Here is an 18,498-nt window from a genome sequence, read left to right as displayed (position 1 = left end):
CTACAAATGGATCCAGACAAACTCTCTGCCGTCTTAGATTGGCCACGCCCCTCCGGACTCCGTGCTATCCAACGTTTTTTGGGGTTCGCCAATTATTACAGACAATTTATTCCACATTTTTCTACCGTTGTGGCTCCTATCGTGGCTTTAACCAAAAAAAATGCCGATCCCAAGTCTTGGCCTCCTCAAGCGGAAGACGCCTTTAAACGGCTCAAGTCTGCCTTTTCTTCGGCTCCCGTGCTCTCCAGACCTGACCCATCTAAACCCTTCCTATTGGAGGTTGATGCCTCCTCTGTGGGAGCTGGAGCTGTCCTTCTACAAAAAAATTCTTCCGGGCATGCTGTTACTTGTGGTTTTTTTTCTAGGACCTTCTCTCCGGCGGAGAGAAACTACTCCATCGGGGATCGAGAGCTTCTAGCCATTAAATTAGCACTTGAGGAATGGAGGCATCTGCTGGAGGGATCAAGATTTCCAGTTATTATTTACACCGATCACAAGAACCTCTCCTACCTCCAGTCTGCCCAACGGCTGAATCCTCGCCAGGCCAGGTGGTCTCTGTTCTTTGCCCGATTTAATTTTGAAATTCACTTTCGGCCTGCCGATAAGAACATTAGGGCCGATGCTCTCTCTCGTTCCTCGGATGCTTCTGAAGTTGAACTCTCTCCGCAACACATCATTCCTCCTGACTGCCTGATTTCCACTTCTCCAGCCTCCATCAGGCAAACTCCTCCAGGAAAGACCTTTGTTTCTCCACGCCAACGCCTCGGAATCCTCAAATGGGGCCACTCTTCCCATCTCGCAGGTCATGCGGGCATCAAGAAATCTGTGCAACTCATCTCTCGCTACTATTGGTGGCCGACTCTGGAGACGGATGTTGTGGACTTTGTGCGAGCCTGCACTATCTGTGCCCGGGATAAGACTCCTCGCCAGAAGCCCGCTGGTTTTCTTCATCCTCTGCCTGTCCCCGAACAGCCTTGGTCTCTGATTGGTATGGATTTTATTACTGACTTACCCCCATCCCATGGCAACACTGTTATTTGGGTGGTCGTTGATCGATTCTCCAAAATGGCACATTTCATCCCTCTTCCTGGTCTTCCTTCAGCGCCTCAGTTGGCTAAACAATTTTTTGTACACATTTTTCGTCTTCACGGGTTGCCCACGCAGATCGTCTCGGATAGAGGCGTCCAATTCGTGTCTAAATTCTGGAGGGCTCTCTGTAAACAACTCAAGATTAAATTAAATTTTTCTTCTGCATATCATCCTCAATCCAATGGACAAGTAGAAAGAATTAACCAGGTCTTGGGTGATTATTTACGACATTTTGTTTCCTCCCGCCAGGATGACTGGGCAGATCTTCTACCATGGGCCGAATTCTCGTATAACTTCAGAGTCTCTGAATCTTCCTCCAAATCCCCATTTTTCGTGGTGTACGGCCGTCACCCTCTTCCCCCCCTCCCTACCCCCTTGCCCTCTGGTCTGCCCGCTGTGGATGAAATTTCTCGTGATCTTTCCATCATATGGAGAGAGACCCAAAATTCTCTCTTACAGGCTTCATCACGCATGAAGAAGTTCGCGGATAAGAAAAGAAGAGCTCCTCCCATTTTTTCCCCTGGAGACAATGTATGGCTCTCCGCTAAATATGTCCGCTTCCGTGTCCCTAGCTATAAGTTGGGACCACGCTATCTTGGTCCTTTCAAAATTTTGTGCCAGATTAATCCTGTCTCTTACAAACTTCTTCTTCCTCCTTCTCTTCGTATTCCTAATGCCTTTCACGTTTCTCTTCTTAAACCACTTATCATTAACCGTTTCTCTCCCAAATCTGTTCCTCCCACTCCTGTTTCCGGCTCCTCGGACATCTTCTCCGTCAAAGAGATTCTGGCATCTAAAAAGGTCAGAGGGAAAACCTTTTTTTTTGTGGATTGGGAGGGTTGTGGTCCAGAAGAGAGATCCTGGGAACCTGAGGACAACATCCTAGACAAAAGTCTGCTCCTCAGGTTCTCAGGCTCTAAGAAGAGGGGGAGACCCAAGGGGGGGGGTACTGTTACGCCAAGCGCTCCGGGTCCCCGCTCCTCCCCGGAGCGCTCGCTACACTCTCCTCACTGCAGCGCTCCGGTCAGATCCACTGACCCGGGGCGCTGCGATACCGCCTCCAGCCGGGATGCGATTCGCGATGCGGGTAGCGCCCGCTCGCGATGCGCACCCCGGCTCCCGTACCTGACTCGCTCTCCGTCAGTCCTGTCCCGGCGCGCGCGGCCCCGCTCCCTAGGGCGCGCGCGCGCCGGGTCTTTGCGATTTAAAGGGCCACTGCGCCGCTGATTGGCGCAGTGGTTCCAATTAGTGTTATCACCTGTGCACTTCCCTATATCACCTCACTTCCCCTGCACTTCCTTGCCGGATCTTGTTGCCATCGTGCCAGTGAAAGCGTTTCCTTGTATGTTCCTAGCCTGTGTTCCAGACCTCCTGCCGTTGCCCCTGACTACGATCCTTGCTGCCTGCCCCGACCTTCTGCTACGTCCGACCTTGCTTCTGTCTACTCCCTTGTACCGCGCCTATCTTCAGCAGCCAGAGAGGTTGAGCCGTTGCTAGTGGATACGACCTGGTCACTACCGCCGCAGCAAGACCATCCCGCTTTGCGGCGGGCTCTGGTGAAAACCAGTAGTGACTTAGAACCGATCCACTAGCACGGTCCACGCCAATCCCTCTCTGGCACAGAGGATCCACTACCTGCCAGCCGGCATCGTGACACATATGTTACCTACAGCCTGTTCAAAATATTATGCCAATTGTATTTTTCTCATTTACCTAAATAATTGATGTAAATAACAGTCAGGAAAATTCTCATGTAATCAGCTATTGAGAGTACAATTCAAATTTTTATGAAAAAACCTCCTAATGATAACAAAGCATAATTAAACATAAAAAACTTACAATGCACTGTTCCAGATTATCATGTACAGTAATTTTCAAAACACTTTATAGGTTGTAAAGAACTGAAAATTGTAATTTGTTGTGTTTGCAGCATTTACTGAAATTAAAAGCTATTTCAATCAAACTTTTAACAACATTTTAACTTTTAAACATTTTAACAGGTCACATTACATTTTAACATAGGACCTCTTATTTGATAGCAGTTTCACAAGTGTAGCATCCATTGAACTTGTGAGTTTTTAGACAGTTTTCACTTGAATTTGTTTGCAAGATGTCAGAATAGCCTCCCAGAGCTGCTGTTTGGATGTAAACTGCCTCCTATAGTCATAGATCTTTTGCTTGTGGATGCTCCAAAGGTTCTCAATAGGATTGAGATCAGAGGAGGATGGAGGCCACACCATGACTTTCTCTCCTTTTTATCCCCATAGCAGCCATTGATGCAGAGGTATTCTTTGCAGCATGAGATGGCGCATTGTCATGTATGAAGATGATTTTATTACCGAAAGCATAGTTCTTCCTTCTGTACCAGAGAAGAAAGTGGTTAGTCAGAAACTCCACATACTTTGCAGAGGTCATCTTTACCCCTTCAAGGACCCTAAAGGGACCAACCAGCTCTCTTCCCATGATTCCGGCCCAAAACATGACTCCACCACCGCCTTGCTGAGGTCGCAGCCTTGTTAGAACAGGGTGGCCATCCACCAACCATCCATTACCCCATCCATCCGGACCATCCAGGGTTGCATGGCACTCATCAGTGAACAGGACGGTTTTAAAATTAGTCTTCATGTATTTTTCTGACCAATGCAGCCGTTTCTGCTTGTGAGCATTGGTTAGTGGTGGCCGAATAGAAGGTTTATGCACAGTTGCAAGACTCTAGAGGACTCTACACCTTGATGTCTGTGGAAATCCGGAGGCACCAGCAGCTTCAAATATCTGTTTGCTGCTATGTAATGGTATTTAAGCAGCTGTTCTCTTAATCTGATGTATGGATCTGGCAGAAATCTTCCTCAATGTGCCTTTATCTGCACAAAACCGTCTGTGCTCTGAATCAGCCACAAATCTCTTAATAGTGCGATGATCACACTTAAGTTTTCGTGAACTATTTCATTCCTTTCGGCAGCAGAGAGATCCTTTTTCTTCCCCATATTGCTTGAAAATGGGGCTGTTAATAATGTGGAACGCCCACCTTTAGTAGTTTTTCCTTAAATTGGGCTCACGAGTCATTCTAATTATCACAGGTGTCTGAGATTGTTTTCAGTGATCAAAAGAGCCCTGAGACACAATGCCATCCATGAGATACAGTGGGGAAAAAATATTTAGTCAGCCACCAATTGTGCCTGTTCTTCCACTTAAAAAGATGAGAGAGGCCTGTAATACCTCAACTATGAGAGACATAATGAGAAAAAAAAATCCATAAAATCACATCGTCTGATTTTTAAACAATTTATTTGAAAATTATGGTGGAACAAAAGTTCATCTCACTACTTTGTTATATACCCTTTGTTGACAATGACAGAGGTCAAATGTTTTCTGTAAGTCTTTACAAGGTTTTCACACACTGTGTCTGGTATTTTGGCCCATTCCTCCATACAGATCTCCTCTAGAGCAGTGATGTTTTGGGGCTGTCACTGGGCAACACAGATCTTCAACTCCCACCAAAGGTTTTCTATGGGGTTGACATCTGGAGACTGGCTAGGTCACTCTAGGACTTTGAAATTCTTCTTATGAAGCCATTCCTTGGTTTCCTGGGTGATGTGTTTGGGATCATTGTCCTGCTGATGGAAGGAGGTTTTCACGATTTATGGCCCCATTCATTCTTTCCTTTACACAGATCAGTCATCTTGGTCCCTTTGCTGAAAAACAGTCCCAAAGCATGTGTCCACCCCCATGCTTCACAGTAGGTATGGTGTTCTCTGGATGCAACTCAGCATTCTTTCTCCTCCAAACACCACGAGTTGAGTTGTTACAAAAAAGTTCTACTTTGGTTTCATTTGACCGTATACCTTCTCCCAATCCTCTTCTGGATCATCTAAATGCTCTCTAGCAAACTTCAGATGGGCCCGGACATGTACTGGCTTGAGCAGGGGGATATGTCTGGCACTGCATGATTTGAGTCCCTGGAGGCACAGTGTGTTGCTGATGGTAGCCTTTGTTACTTTGGTCCCAGCTCTCTGCAGGTCATTCACTAGGCCCCCCAGTGTGGTTCTGGGATTTTTGATCACCGTTCTTGTGATCATTTTGACACCATGGAGTGAGATCTTGCGTGGAGCCCCAGATCGATGGAGATTATCAGTGGTCTTGTATGTCTTCTATTTTCTAATAATTGCTCCCTCTTTGCGATTTCTTCACACCAAGCTGCTTGCCTATTGCAGATTCAGTCTTCCCAGCCTGGTGCAGGTCTACAATTTTGTTTCTGGTGTCCTTCGACAGCTCTTTGGTCTTGGCCATAGGGGAGTTTGGAGTGTGACTGTTTGAGGTTGTGAACAGGTGTCTTTTATACTGATAACAAGTTCAAACAGGTGCCATTAATACAGGTAACGAGTGGAGGACAGAGGAGACTCTTAAAGAAGAAGTTACAGGTCTGTGAGAGCCAGAAATCTTGCTTTTTTGTAGGTGACCAAATACTTATTTTACAGAGGAATTTACCAATGAATTCATTAGAAATCCTACAATGTGATTTCCTGTATTCTTTCCCCACATTCTGTCTTTCATAGTTGAAGTGTACCTATGATGAAAATGACAGGCCTCTCTCATCTTTTTTAGTGGGAGAACTTGCACAATTGGTGGCTGACTAAATAATTTCCCCCCCCCCCACTGTAAACAGAAAAACTAAATGATTGATCTTTGTGACACTTAAATATAATTTGCATAATAATTCGGAACAGTGTGTATTTAAAATCAAACAAGTGTTGCCTCCCCAAGATAACCTTCAAGGGATCTAAAGCATACTGAATCTGACTAGAGATGAACAGGTTTTTTTCAGAAAACAGACACAAATTTTTGAAAATATTTTAGGGGGAAACAGTCAAATGGTAGATTCAATGTGGGTTAATATTTTTTGACTGAATTTCCATGCAAGTCTAAGGGACTTTCATTACCTTACTCCACAAGCTCTGCATCTCTGGGTGAGTGCATCAGTCCAGCTTGCAATCCACACCCTTCCCACAAGCCACACCCCTCTCAAAAAAACACAGACCCTTCTATTTTTGACCCTTCTTGTGCATTCGTCTGGCTTGCAGGTCAGGTCTGCCACTTAAAAGCCATGCCCCTTTTATTTTCGGCCTACAATCTCTTCATCACAACTCAGCCCCACCTAAGGTCGGGATATGAGGTCGGGATATGAGGTTGGGATATGAGCATTCGTGATTATATCATACAATTCTTGATTTTTCTTTTTAGATCATAAATGAAATTCCTGTTCTAGTGAAAATCCCATGGATTATTGACCATGTGATGAAGCCAGAGTATAAAATTATTGAATTCTTAAAGGAAATAGTTTCAGAGCATAAGAAGACTTGGAATCCAAACGACATCCGTGATTTTATTGATGCCTACCTGGTGGAGATGGAAAAAGTAAGAACGTTTTTATATTCTTATTTAATAAGGTTGAAGGACTCTCCTCTTCTGTCATCGGTGTGTGTATATATATGTATATATATATATATTCATGCAAAAGGCATTGAAATCTGTCCTCTGGTGGTGGTGGGGTCTCAAGGATTCGATATATAAGTATGTCTCTCATGGTAAGAGTGCTACGATATTATAATGTGGTACTCAAGGGGGGATAGGAGTTGTAGTCAGGCTAGATGTGGATAGTAGTTTATTTATAGAAATACATGATGATGTCACGTGGCAGGGTGATCTGGCTAAACCTGTGGACCCAACAAGTAAGAATTACTATATAAGTCATAGTTGGAGTATGAGTAGAATAGTTGTCTAGTGTTTCTTCTCTTTAATGTGAATGGTCTACACAGTTTGGCCTACTGTGGTGCAGATACTTGAACTTAAAGGGGTACTCCGCCAACAAACATCTTATCTCCATCCAAAGTATAAGGGATAAGATGTCTGATCGTGGGGGTCCCACCGTGACACCCCCTCCCATAGACATGAATGGAGAGGGCATGGCATGATGTCCCGTCACGTCTTCAGCTGCCCAAACCCAGCGTTCTTAATGTATTTGGAATGCTAGGTGGGCGTAGTACCCCTTTTACTTGCAGTTTTGCATCACAATACCCCATGTGCAAGCGGTATGCTGAAGAAACTTCTGTGGATGATTGAGCCACACAGCACTTATCCAAAAGTAGATCCATGAAGATATTTATCTAAGTAGAGGGGCATTTTGAGTGAAATCCTCCAAACATGTGGCCCAGATCTGTTGAGTTTGGATGTTTTTTGCAACTTTAAGAAGATTTAGACTTGATTGTAGTAGTCTTTGACTTGAAAAGACACAGGGTTGCCCTAAATGTTTCCAACTGAACCTAGAATATACAATCTGACTAGGTATATGCAGAAGAGTCTACATAATAGCTTAGCTTGGAAGTGTTTCAATGATTTACTTAGAACAGTGAGTAAGGGCAATAGACAACTTCTTTCAAGCACAAAGCATTCAGTATTAATCCATAAGGTATGACTCAAAGACCACAAAGATGATTTCTTCCATTGTTTTTTAGTTACTTCAGAAATGATTTTTCCCTGCATGACAGAAAGATATGCAAGCATTACAATTCCATCGCCTTAGGTCAGGTCTCCTTAACCTCTTCAGGACATAGGGCGTATGGATAAGCCCTGCATTCCGAGTCCTTAAGGACCGAGGGCGTATCCATACGCCCGTGGGAATTCCGGTCCCCACCGCTAGCCGGTTGGGGACCGGAGCCGGATGCCTGCTGAAATCATTCAGCAGGCATCCCAGCATATCGCCCAGGGGGGTCATTATGCCCCCCCATGTTGGCGATGGCCGCAGATCGCTGGACAATTCAGTCCAGCGATCTGCGGCGATTCCGGGTCAATCGGGTCTCCAGTGACCCGGTGACCCGGAATTACTGGCTGTTCGGGGCCGTCTCTGACGGCCCCGAACAGCCAGAGCCTGCAGGGGTGAGGTGGCACTGGTGCCACCTCACGATCGCCCTGATTCGTCAGCCGGATTACCGGCCGACCAATCAGGGCGTCTGCTGCGGGTGTCACTCCCGCAACCCACTCCGCCCCTCGTCCGGAGGACGGGTGCGGGACGTGCACCCCGGGTGCTGGGGACCCCGATCCCCGGCGTCAATATTGGGATCGGGGCCCCAGGAGCAGCGGCAGCGGCGACGACGCGGGACTGACCTGCGCGGCGTGGATCGTTGGAGGTGAGTGACAGCCTCCTGCTGTTGCTTAGCAACAGCTCCCAGCATGCAAAAAGGGCATGCTGGGAGCTGTAGTTATGCAACAGCAGGAGGCAGACCACCACAACTCCCAGCATTGCCTTATGGGCATGCTGGGACTTATGGTTTTGCAACAGCTGGAGGCACATTTTTTCTATGGAAAAGTGTACCTTCAGCTGTTGTATAACTACAACTCCCAGCTTGCACAAACAGCTAAAGTGCATGCTGGGAGTTGTAGTGGTGCATCTGCTGGTTGCATAACTACAACTCCCAGCATGCCCGTTGGCTGTCGGTGACTGCTGAGAGTTGTAGTTTTGCAACAGCTGAAGGCACACTGGTTGTGAAACTTAGAGGTTTTTTTTTTTTACCTAACTCAGTGTTTCACGACCGGTGTGCCTCCAGCTGTTGCAAACTCCAACTCTCAGCAGTCAATGTACACCATGCACCGTACATGCTGGGAGATGTATTTTTGCAACAGCTGGAGGCACACTGGTTGTGAAACACCGAGTTAGGTCACAAACTCAGTGATACATAACCAGTGTGCCTACAGCTGTTGCAAAACTAAAACTCTCAGCATGTACAGTCTGTCAGCGCATGCTGGGAGTTGTAGTTTTGCAACAGCTGGATGTTCCCCCCCCCCCCCCCCCAATGTGAATGTACAGGGTACACTCACATGGGCGAAGGATTACAGCAAGTATCTGGCTGCAAGTTTGAGCTGCGGCAAATTTTCTGCCGCTGCTCAAACTGCCAGCGAGAAACTACTGTGAACCCCCGCCCGTGCGACTGTACCCTAAAAACACTACACTACACTAACAAAAAATAAAACAAAAAGTAAAAAACACTACATATACACATACCACTACACAGCCCCCCTCCCCTCCCCAATAAAAATGAAAGCGTCTGGTACGCCACTGTTTCCAAGACGGAGCCTCCAGCTGTTGCAAAACAACAACTCCCAGTATTGTCGGACAGCCGTGGAATGTCCAGGCATGCTGGGAGTTTTGAAATAGCTGGAGGCACCCTGTTTGGGAATCACTGGTGTAGAATTCCCCTATGTCCACCCCTATGCAAGTCCCTAATTTAGGCCTCAAATGCGCATGGCGCTCTCACTTTGGAGCCCTGTCGTATTTCAAGGCAACAGTTTAGGGCCACATATGGGGTATCGCCGTACTCGGGAGAAATTGTGTTACAAATTTTGGGGGGTATTTCTACTTTTACCCTTTTTAAAAATGTAAAATTTTAGGTTAATTTTTTTTTTCTTTTTTACAAATGCAAAAGTTGTGAAACACCTGTGGGGTATAAAGGTTCACTTAATCCCTTGTTACGTTCCCCGAGGGGTCTAGTTTCCAAAATGGTATGCCATGTGGTTTTTTTTTTTGCTGTTCTGGCACCATAGGGGCTTCCTAAATGCGGCATGCCCCCAGAGCAAAATTTGCTTTCAAAAAGCCAAATGTTACTCCTTCTCTTCTGAGACCTGTAGTGCGCCAGCAGAGCACTTTTCACCCCCATATGGCATGTTTTCTGAATCGGGAGAAATTGGACTTCAAATTTTTAGGGGTATTTTCTGCTATTACCCTTTTTAAAAATGTAAATTTTTTGGGAAAACAAGCATTTTAGGTAATTTTTATTTTTTTTTTACATTTGCAAAAGTCGTGAAACACCTGTGGGGTATTAAGGTTCACTTTATCCCATGTTACATTCCCCGAGGGGTCTAGTTTCCAAAATGGTATGCCATGTTTTTTTTTTTTTGCTGTTCTGGCACCATAGGGGCTTCCTAAATGCAACATGCCCCCCAAAAACCATTTCAGAAAAACGTACTCTCCAAAATCCCCTTGTCGCTCCTTCCATTCTGAGCCCTCTACTGCGCCCGCCGAACCCTTTACATAGACATATGAGGTATGTGCTTACTCGAGAGAAATTGGGCTACAAATCCAAGTAAAAATTTTCTCTTTTTACCCCTTGTAAAAATAAAAAAATTGGGTCTACAAGAACATGTGAGTGTAAAAAATGAAGATTGTGAATTTTCTCCTTCACTTTGCTGCTATTCGTGTGAAACACCTAAAGGGTTAAAACGCTGACTGAATGTCATTTTGAATACTTTGGGGGTGTAGTTTTTATAATGGGGTAATTTATGGGGTATTTCTAATATGAAGACTCTTCAAATCCACTTCAAACCTGAACTGGTCCCTGAAAAATATCGAGTTTGAAAATTTTGTGAAAAATCGGAAAATTGCTGCTGAACTTTGAAGCCCTCTGGTGTCTTCCAAAAGTAAAAACTCATCAATTTTATGATGCAAATATAAAGTAGACATATTGTATATGTGATCCAAAAAAATTTATTCGTAATATCCATTTTCCTTACAAGCAGAAAGCTTCAAAGTTAGAAAAATGCAAAATGTTCAAATTTTTCATCAAATTTACAGATTTTTCACCAAGAAAGGATGCAAGTATCGACAAAAATTTACCACTATGTTAAAGTAGAATATGTCACGAAAAAACTATCTCGGAATCAGAATGATAACTAAAAGCATTCCAGAGTTATTAATGTTTAAAGTGACAGTGGTCAGATGTGCAAAAAACGCTCCGGTCCCTAAGGCCAAAATGGGCTCCGTCCTGAAGGGGTTAACCTTCACTAGATCCAGACCGGCATGTCAAGAAGATGTGACCTAAGGCCTACTCCAGTCTTATTGCAGCCAAAACTCTTTGTAGGTTCCACTCATAGTTTTGGTTTTATAAAACACTGCTGTAAACACTATTAAAGGGGTTGTTTGGTGGGACACATGTTTTTTGATAGGGGCAGACTGGCTAAGCACTGCCTGAGGCTGGTTACTACTAAAGATTTTTAATTTTTTTTTTTAATGCCACAGTATAAGATATTTTCCCAAGGGGAAAAAATATGCAGCGCAACATGTGGTAATAATTCCATGGGTAGCCTCAAATTTTTATTTGGACTGAAATCTTAATTGGAGTCATGAATACTGTTTAGCCCCATTTAATACACCAAATTGGTGTGCTGCATCTACTACATGCATTTCTGAGAAATAGGTTTAGAAAAAGTGACATGTAACAGCAATTAAGCATATGAGAGGTTGAAAAAATAAATATGCACCACAATTCCCAAACTACATGTGAACCAGGGCTTAATGTAAATGTTGTCAAGCTCAGTGTCCCCATCTCTAGCCTATGCTATAAATAGTGTTGCTCGCGAATATTCGCAATTTGAATTTTAATCGCGAATATCGCATATTCGCGAATTTGCGAATATTGCGAATACAGCACTATATATTCGTAATTACGAATATTTGTTTTTTTCTGCATATGCGCGAATGTAATGGTATAGGGAACTATGACTGGTGCATTAACTCTGTGATTTCTTGCCCATTGAAACCAATAGGCCCATTGTGGTCTATGGAGATCTCACAGCATGCAAAACAGTAAGATAAGCAGGACCGCCTCGGCAGCACAGTGAATGGGAGACCACCATTGTTTTGAGTCCCGGGGTGGGACAGAGTGTTACAGTGTTGTGGTTAAACTTTACTTTACTGGAAAAGCTGCTGAGTTGCCCATAGCAACCAATCAGATTCCTTCTTTCATTTTTCACAAGGCCTCTGCAAAATGAAAGAAGCGATCTGATTGCTTGCTATGGGCAACTCAGCAGCTTTTTCTGGAACATTTTCTGAGATGCCCATAGCAACCAGATTGCTTCCTTCATTTTTCAGAGGCCTTTTCAAAAATGAAAGAAGCAATCTGATTGGTTGCTATGGGCAAATGCACAACTCTTTCTCTACACTGGTTTTGATGAATATCCCCCATAGAGGGAGATTTATCAAAACCTGTCCAGAGGAAAAGTTTCTGAGTTGCCCATAGCAACAAATCAGATAGCTTTCTTGTGAAAAATGAAAGTAGCAATCTGATTGGTTGCTATGGGCAACTCAGATGCTTTTCCAGTAAAGTAAAGTTAAACCACAACACTGTAACATTCTGTCCCACCTGGGACTCAAGCCCATGGTGGTCTCCCATCCACTGTGCTGCCAAGACAGTCCGGCTTATCTTACTGTTTTACATGCCATGACATCCCCATAGACCACAATGGGCTTATTAGTTTCTATGGGCAAAAAATCACAGAGTTCATGCACTAGTCACAGTTTCCTACACCATTAAAGAAGGGAGGGCTCAATATTCGCAAATATGCACATATTAGGGGGACCACATTTCCTAACTGCCATTCAGGGACACTTACTTTCACAAGTGCATTTCGTCAAACTTATACGTGGACTGGCAAAAACATATCTGCCTGTGCATTTTTCAGTATTTCTGCACACTTTAACTGGCTACTTAGATATTTCTGAAAAAACTGAAAACAAAACAAGTTGCATTAAAGAACAGTGCCCCCCTCTATACACACACACACCACCCCCTGTATACTAGTGCCCCCTCTACATACACACACCACCTCCTGTATAATAGTGCCCCCTCTACATACACACACCACCTCCTGTATAATAGTGCCCCCTCTATATACACACAGACCACCTCCCGTATAATAAAAACCTGGGGTACAAGGATAGTGCGCACTACACACCTGTCAATGCAGCGCCCTCTGCAGGCCGACCTCACGCTCTGTGGTTCATGTTCCCTGTGTATACAGCACAAACAAGTGGGGTGGAGGGATCACACACACCTGTGGCTGCAGCGCCCCCTATATGCCGGAGTACAGATCAAATCCGCGGCTGCCGCTCTTCAGCAGCTCCGGGGACAGGGCTTCCTCTTCCCCCAAGTTCGGTGGACGGCGGTTCACGGGCTCAGATCATTCCAGAACACTGCATTGTCCCGGAATGAGGGTGACCGGGACCCAGGACAGACTCTCCAAATGCGGGACTGTCCTGGGCAATCCGGGACACATGGTCACCCTAGCGCATATGCGGAAAACCAGTGTAGAGGAACAGTTGTGCAGTTGCCCATAGCAACCAATCAGATTGCTTCTTTCATTTTTGAAAATGCCTCTAAAAAATTAAGGAAGCAATCTGGTTGCTATGGGCAACTCAGAAACTTTTCCAGGAAAAGCTGCTGAATTTCCCATAGCAACCAATCAGATTGCTTCTTTCATTTTGCAGAGGCCTTGTGAAAAATTAATGAAGCAATCTGATTGGTTGCTATGGGCAACTCAGCAGCTTTTCCAGTAAAGTAAAGTTTAACCACAACACTGTAACACTATGTCCCACCCCGGGACTCAAACCCGTGGTGGTCTCCCATCCACTGTGCTGCCGAGACAGTCCTGCTTAGGCTGGGTTCACACCACGTTTTGTACTTACGGTTCTGTATACGGCTGGGGGGAGGGGGGGCGGGGGGGAATCGCGGCGCCCGCACTCAGCCGTATTCGGGAACCGTATTTAATGCATGTCTATGAGCCGACCGGAGTGAACCGCAGCCTGTTGTCGACCGCGTTGTTGCCTATGGTCGGGAAACCGCATACAGCCAAAAACGCAGCCGACCGGAGGCTGCAGTTCACTCCGGTCGGCTCATAGACATGCATTAAATACGGTTCTCGAATACGGCTGAGCGCGGGCACTGCGATTCCCCCCTCCCCCCAGCCGTATACGGAACCGTAAGTACAAAACTTGGTGTAAACCCAGCCTTATCTTACTGTTTTACATGCAGTGAGATCCCCATAGACCACAATGGGCCTATTGGTTTCAATGGGCAAAAAATCCCAGAGTTAATGCACCAGTCATAGTTCCCCTATACCATTAAAGAAGGGAGGGCTCAATAGTCGCAAATATGCGCATATATTTTCGCATATGTGAAAAAAAAAACGAATATAACGAATATGCGAATTTCGCGAATATATGACGAATATTCATCCATATATTCGTGAAATATCACAAATTCCAATATGGCCTATACCGCTCATCACTTTTCCTTATAGTGTTTATCCAGGTGGAGGAAAAGTAATTGTTCATAACATTTTGAGATCATTGGTCCCCGCACGCAAACATGGTTTCAACCGCATGTAATGACCATGAGGCAGAACCCGCTCCCCTTTTTCAGTTATACTTCAAAGATGACAAGGAAATTAAAGTGGGGCCCGGGGAGGGAAGAAAGCTACTACTTTCCCTCCTTCATAACCTCTTTATGTTTACCTGCTACATTCAGTCCATGTGACACATTTCTAATACTCATTTTTTTTTAGGTGAAGGACGATAGTTCCAGTAGCATGAATGAAGAAAACCTGCTTATGACAACGTATGATTTGTTTGGTGCTGGGACAGAAACTACAAGTACCACCCTGAGGTGGGCTCTGTTGTATATGATCCTTTACCCAGATGTTCAATGTAAGTAACAACATCATAACATTGAGAGAAATATGGAAGGACGGTAGCTCAAACCACAAGAAAAAGGTGATAGATGTTAGAATGCCAGATAAGTACTAGAGTATAAAGTTGCGTACCCTATGCAACCTATGAAGCAAATATACAATAAAAAGAAGGGGAACACTTTCCTCAAATTTGGTCTTTCATACCCTCACTAATAGTAACATACAGCAATATTAAGATAAAAATGTACACAGTCAGATATACAAAAAATTTTAAGATGCAATATAGATAAGAGAAATTTATTATTTATTAATATAAAATATATATGGCATTATGTGCAGGGCCCTTGCTGATATGCCGGTATTATAAATGAGGATAAAATCCAATGAATAAAACATAGGAGAAAGTCTATATTGTGCAATCTATAGTAATGTACAGCCTCTATAAAGAGAATGTGTTCAGGCAATGAGCAATGTCCATGATATTCAAGTCTATGTTGGTTGCTGACTAACAGTGGAGAGCTTATGTAACAAAAAAGAAGCTTTTAGTCCATACAAGCTAGATGACTAGTTGTGATGGTTTAGGGCAGTTTGTCTCACCCATCCTAGCATGGTCCCGCAGACCTCTCTCTACTTACCCTCTGCGGCTTCAAGCCCAAACACCTTGTCGCTTCCTGCTTTAGCAAGTCGTCAGCGCCAGCGAGCCAGGGGAGGGAGAGGTCTGCTGGCCGGCTTGTCAGTAGATTGCTTCATGCACTGTGCGCATCAGGAATGGATAAAGTTGATTGTAGATATGTAGCTATTGAAAAAGATATCCAGGAGATCTCGAAACGCATCTAGCCTCCTTCATACTGTATACAGCAATCTATGACAGCCACAAACTGAAGCAAAGACGCAGCTACAATCAACTTTATCCATTCCTGATGCGCACAGCGCATGAAGCAATCTACTGACACTCCAGCCAGCAGACCTCTCCCTCCCCTGACACGTTGGCGCTGATGACTAGCTAAAGCAGGAAGCGGCTAGGTCTTTTGGTCTTGCAGCCGCAGTGGGTAAGTAGAGAGATCTCTGCAGGACCACGCCAGGACGGGTGAAACAAACTGCCCTAAACCATTACAACTAGTCATCTAGTTATTGTATGGACTAAAAGTGGACGGGCAAAGGAGCAAAGTGGTGCACCTAAGGATAAAATAAAACAGAAGCCTCCAGCAGACTGGATCTGGTGTATAAAACTTCTAAACACAAAACCCCTTTAATAATAACCTGCCCTTCAAATATATATTTTTTCACCAGTAATAACATTAATGGAAGTTCCTATAAAACTATGGTGCCACAGTGTGTGTATCAATGACTGCTTTCCCAACTGGAATCACACAAAATGGACACACTGCTAGAATCACTCTAAAAAACACTTGAAAGATGCTTACCTAACAAGTTTCACTGTACCATCAGGGATAGCAAGGCTCTAATGGCATCCACTTCAACAAATAGGTGTAACGCAGCTGGATGTGGATCCACTGACCTGTGAGGCAGATGACTTGGGCCTTATCGGGGAGCAGAGTCTAAGGTGCTGCTGGTCTTCACCAGAGCACACCACAAGGCAGGTCGCCACCCCCGATATGACTTGACCACACAGGTAGCTGGGCAAAGCGAGGTACAGAAGGATGAGGCAGAGACTTATTCGGACTTAGCAGAAGGTCAGGGCAGGCGGCAAGGTGACATAGTCAAGAAACGTAGCGGAAAGGTCTAATACATGGGCAAACAACAGACTTGAGAACGCTTAATCTCAGGCTATGGGGCACTGAAGATCCGGCAGGGAAGTGTAGGAGGTGCAGGGATTTATTTATAATATTGTGTCAGGTGCAAACACTAATTATGGGTGCACTGGCCCTTTAAATTTCAGAGCTCCGGCATGCCCTAGGAGACGGGGACGCGCGCACTGGAGCTAAGAAACAGGGGAGGAGGCGGCAGCGGAGCATGGTGAGTGACGGGCTGGGACACGCATGCGGGCGCGTCCCGCAATGCGGATCCCAGCCCCGTCGGCAGACATGGACTCTGCGCTCACGGCCGGTGCTGTGCTGAGGTGCTGAGCGCAGAACGTGACAATAGGGTTTACATAACCTCTTCTATGATCTCTGAATCTTTACCAGTTGGATTAAAGATATCCCAAGATACAGCCAACCAAAAGACCAGATGTTGCCAGAGTCACATAGGTCAATAGTGCTCTGAATGCGTTGACAGGGGAAAAAAGGGGATTCTTAATAACCTCCTCCTGTCCTACCTCAACCATGGAGACTGTCTGTCCTTATTCTAAAGTGCAAGAAAAAATGTAAAGTGTACCTGTCATCAAACCATATTTTCTGAACTAATTCAGATTTTATTCCCTAACTACTCATAACACCCCTCCAGCCCTTAAAATTTTATTCTGAGCTTTAAAAAGCTCTGTATCATTTTTTCCCCCTTTCCCCTTGCTCAAATTGTGTGAGCTCCCGGCAGGAGAAAGTGGGCGTTCCCAAGAAGGCGCGATGTCACTGAAGCCTGTGAGAATTGTGCAGTGCTATGCCCTGCATGCACTTCCTGAGTTTGGTCTCCTGATAGGCCGGGAGGAGACCAAACTAACTGTTTGACTTGTGGCAGGGTAAAGAGCCAAGAGAATTTCAACAGCAAGTAAATAGCAAAGTGTTTTATAATTACATAAGGAACAATATATTAAAAGTTTAGCTTGGTGACAGGTACTCTTTAAATAAATAGCGGAAGGGGGTGAAGTGAAATACATACAGTGTACAGTAAATAAATCACAGTATTAGCACAGTCCAATAAAAGTCTGTACAATATGTGGTATGCAATGTAATATATTATCACAATAAAACCCTATGGTATAACATGCAGTATGCCATTCAAGGCCTTAATACCATCAAGTCAAATTCTACATGATGTATAATGTAAAATTTGCATTGTCATCACTGTGAGACCCGTGATGGATTATGCAATATGCAGCTTAGAACAAGAATACCCTTGGGCACACTGTAATTGTGCATCTAATGTACACAACAGGGTGGGCCATTTATATGGATACACCTTAAATAAAATGGGAATTGTTGTTGATATTAACTTCCTGTTTGTGGCACATTAGTATATGTGAGGGGGAAAACTTTTCAAGATGGGTGGTGACCATGGCGGCCATTTTGAAGTCGGCCATTTTGAATCCAACTTTTGTTTTTTCATTAGGAAGAGGGTCATGTGACACATCAAACTTATTGGGAATTTCACAAGGAAAACAGTGATGTGCTTGGTTTTAACGTAACTTTATTCTTTCATGAGTTATTTACAAGTTTCTGACCACTTATAAAATGTGTTCAATGTGCTGCCCCTTGTGTTGGATTGTCAATGCAACCCTCTTCTCCCACTCTTCACACACTGATAGCAACACCGCAGGAGAAATGCTAGCACAGGCTTCCAGTATCGGTAGTTTCAGGTGCTGCAGAATGGGCAAAACAAAAATTGGAACAGGACCCTCAGTTTACGCAGAAGATTTTGTTCAGTGATGAGGCAAACTTTTATGTGAATGGTGAAGTTAACAAACAAAACCACCACTATTTTTCTGACACTAACCCACGTTGGACAGATCCCTCCAAGACTGTTGGAACACAAAAATTGATGGTATGGTGTGGTATATAGGGTTAAAGATAGTGGGGCCATTCTTCATCAATGGAAACCTCAAGGCCACTGGATATGCAAAATTTTTACATGATGATGTGTTTCCCTCTTTATGCACTGAAGCTGGCACGTTCCCTGAGTTTTTTCAGCAAGATGGTGCACCACCACATTATGGGTGTCAGGTCCGAGCATTCCTAGAAGAACAGTTTCCTGGAAAGTGGATTGGTCATCGTGGGCCAGTTG

At 44.5% G+C, this 18,498-nt stretch overlaps 1 protein-coding gene across 1 annotated transcript in view; it reads left to right on the top strand.

Annotated features, from left to right (window-relative positions):
• LOC130275627 (cytochrome P450 2D17-like) overlaps window positions 1-18,498 on the top strand; it is a 64,444-nt gene that overhangs the window by 30,392 nt on the left and 15,554 nt on the right. The window contains exons 5-6 of the mRNA XM_056523824.1: window positions 6,328-6,501; window positions 14,476-14,617. Of these exons, the coding sequence (XP_056379799.1) occupies window positions 6,328-6,501; window positions 14,476-14,617 (316 nt within the window). The remainder of the gene's footprint in view (window positions 1-6,327; window positions 6,502-14,475; window positions 14,618-18,498) is intronic.

This window comes from Hyla sarda, chromosome 6 (assembly GCF_029499605.1).
Source record: "Hyla sarda isolate aHylSar1 chromosome 6, aHylSar1.hap1, whole genome shotgun sequence".
In the NCBI taxonomy this organism is placed as follows: domain Eukaryota; kingdom Metazoa; phylum Chordata; class Amphibia; order Anura; family Hylidae; genus Hyla; species Hyla sarda.
The sequence above is the reverse complement of the archived record's forward strand: the minus strand, read 5'-3'. Positions and strand labels throughout refer to the sequence as shown.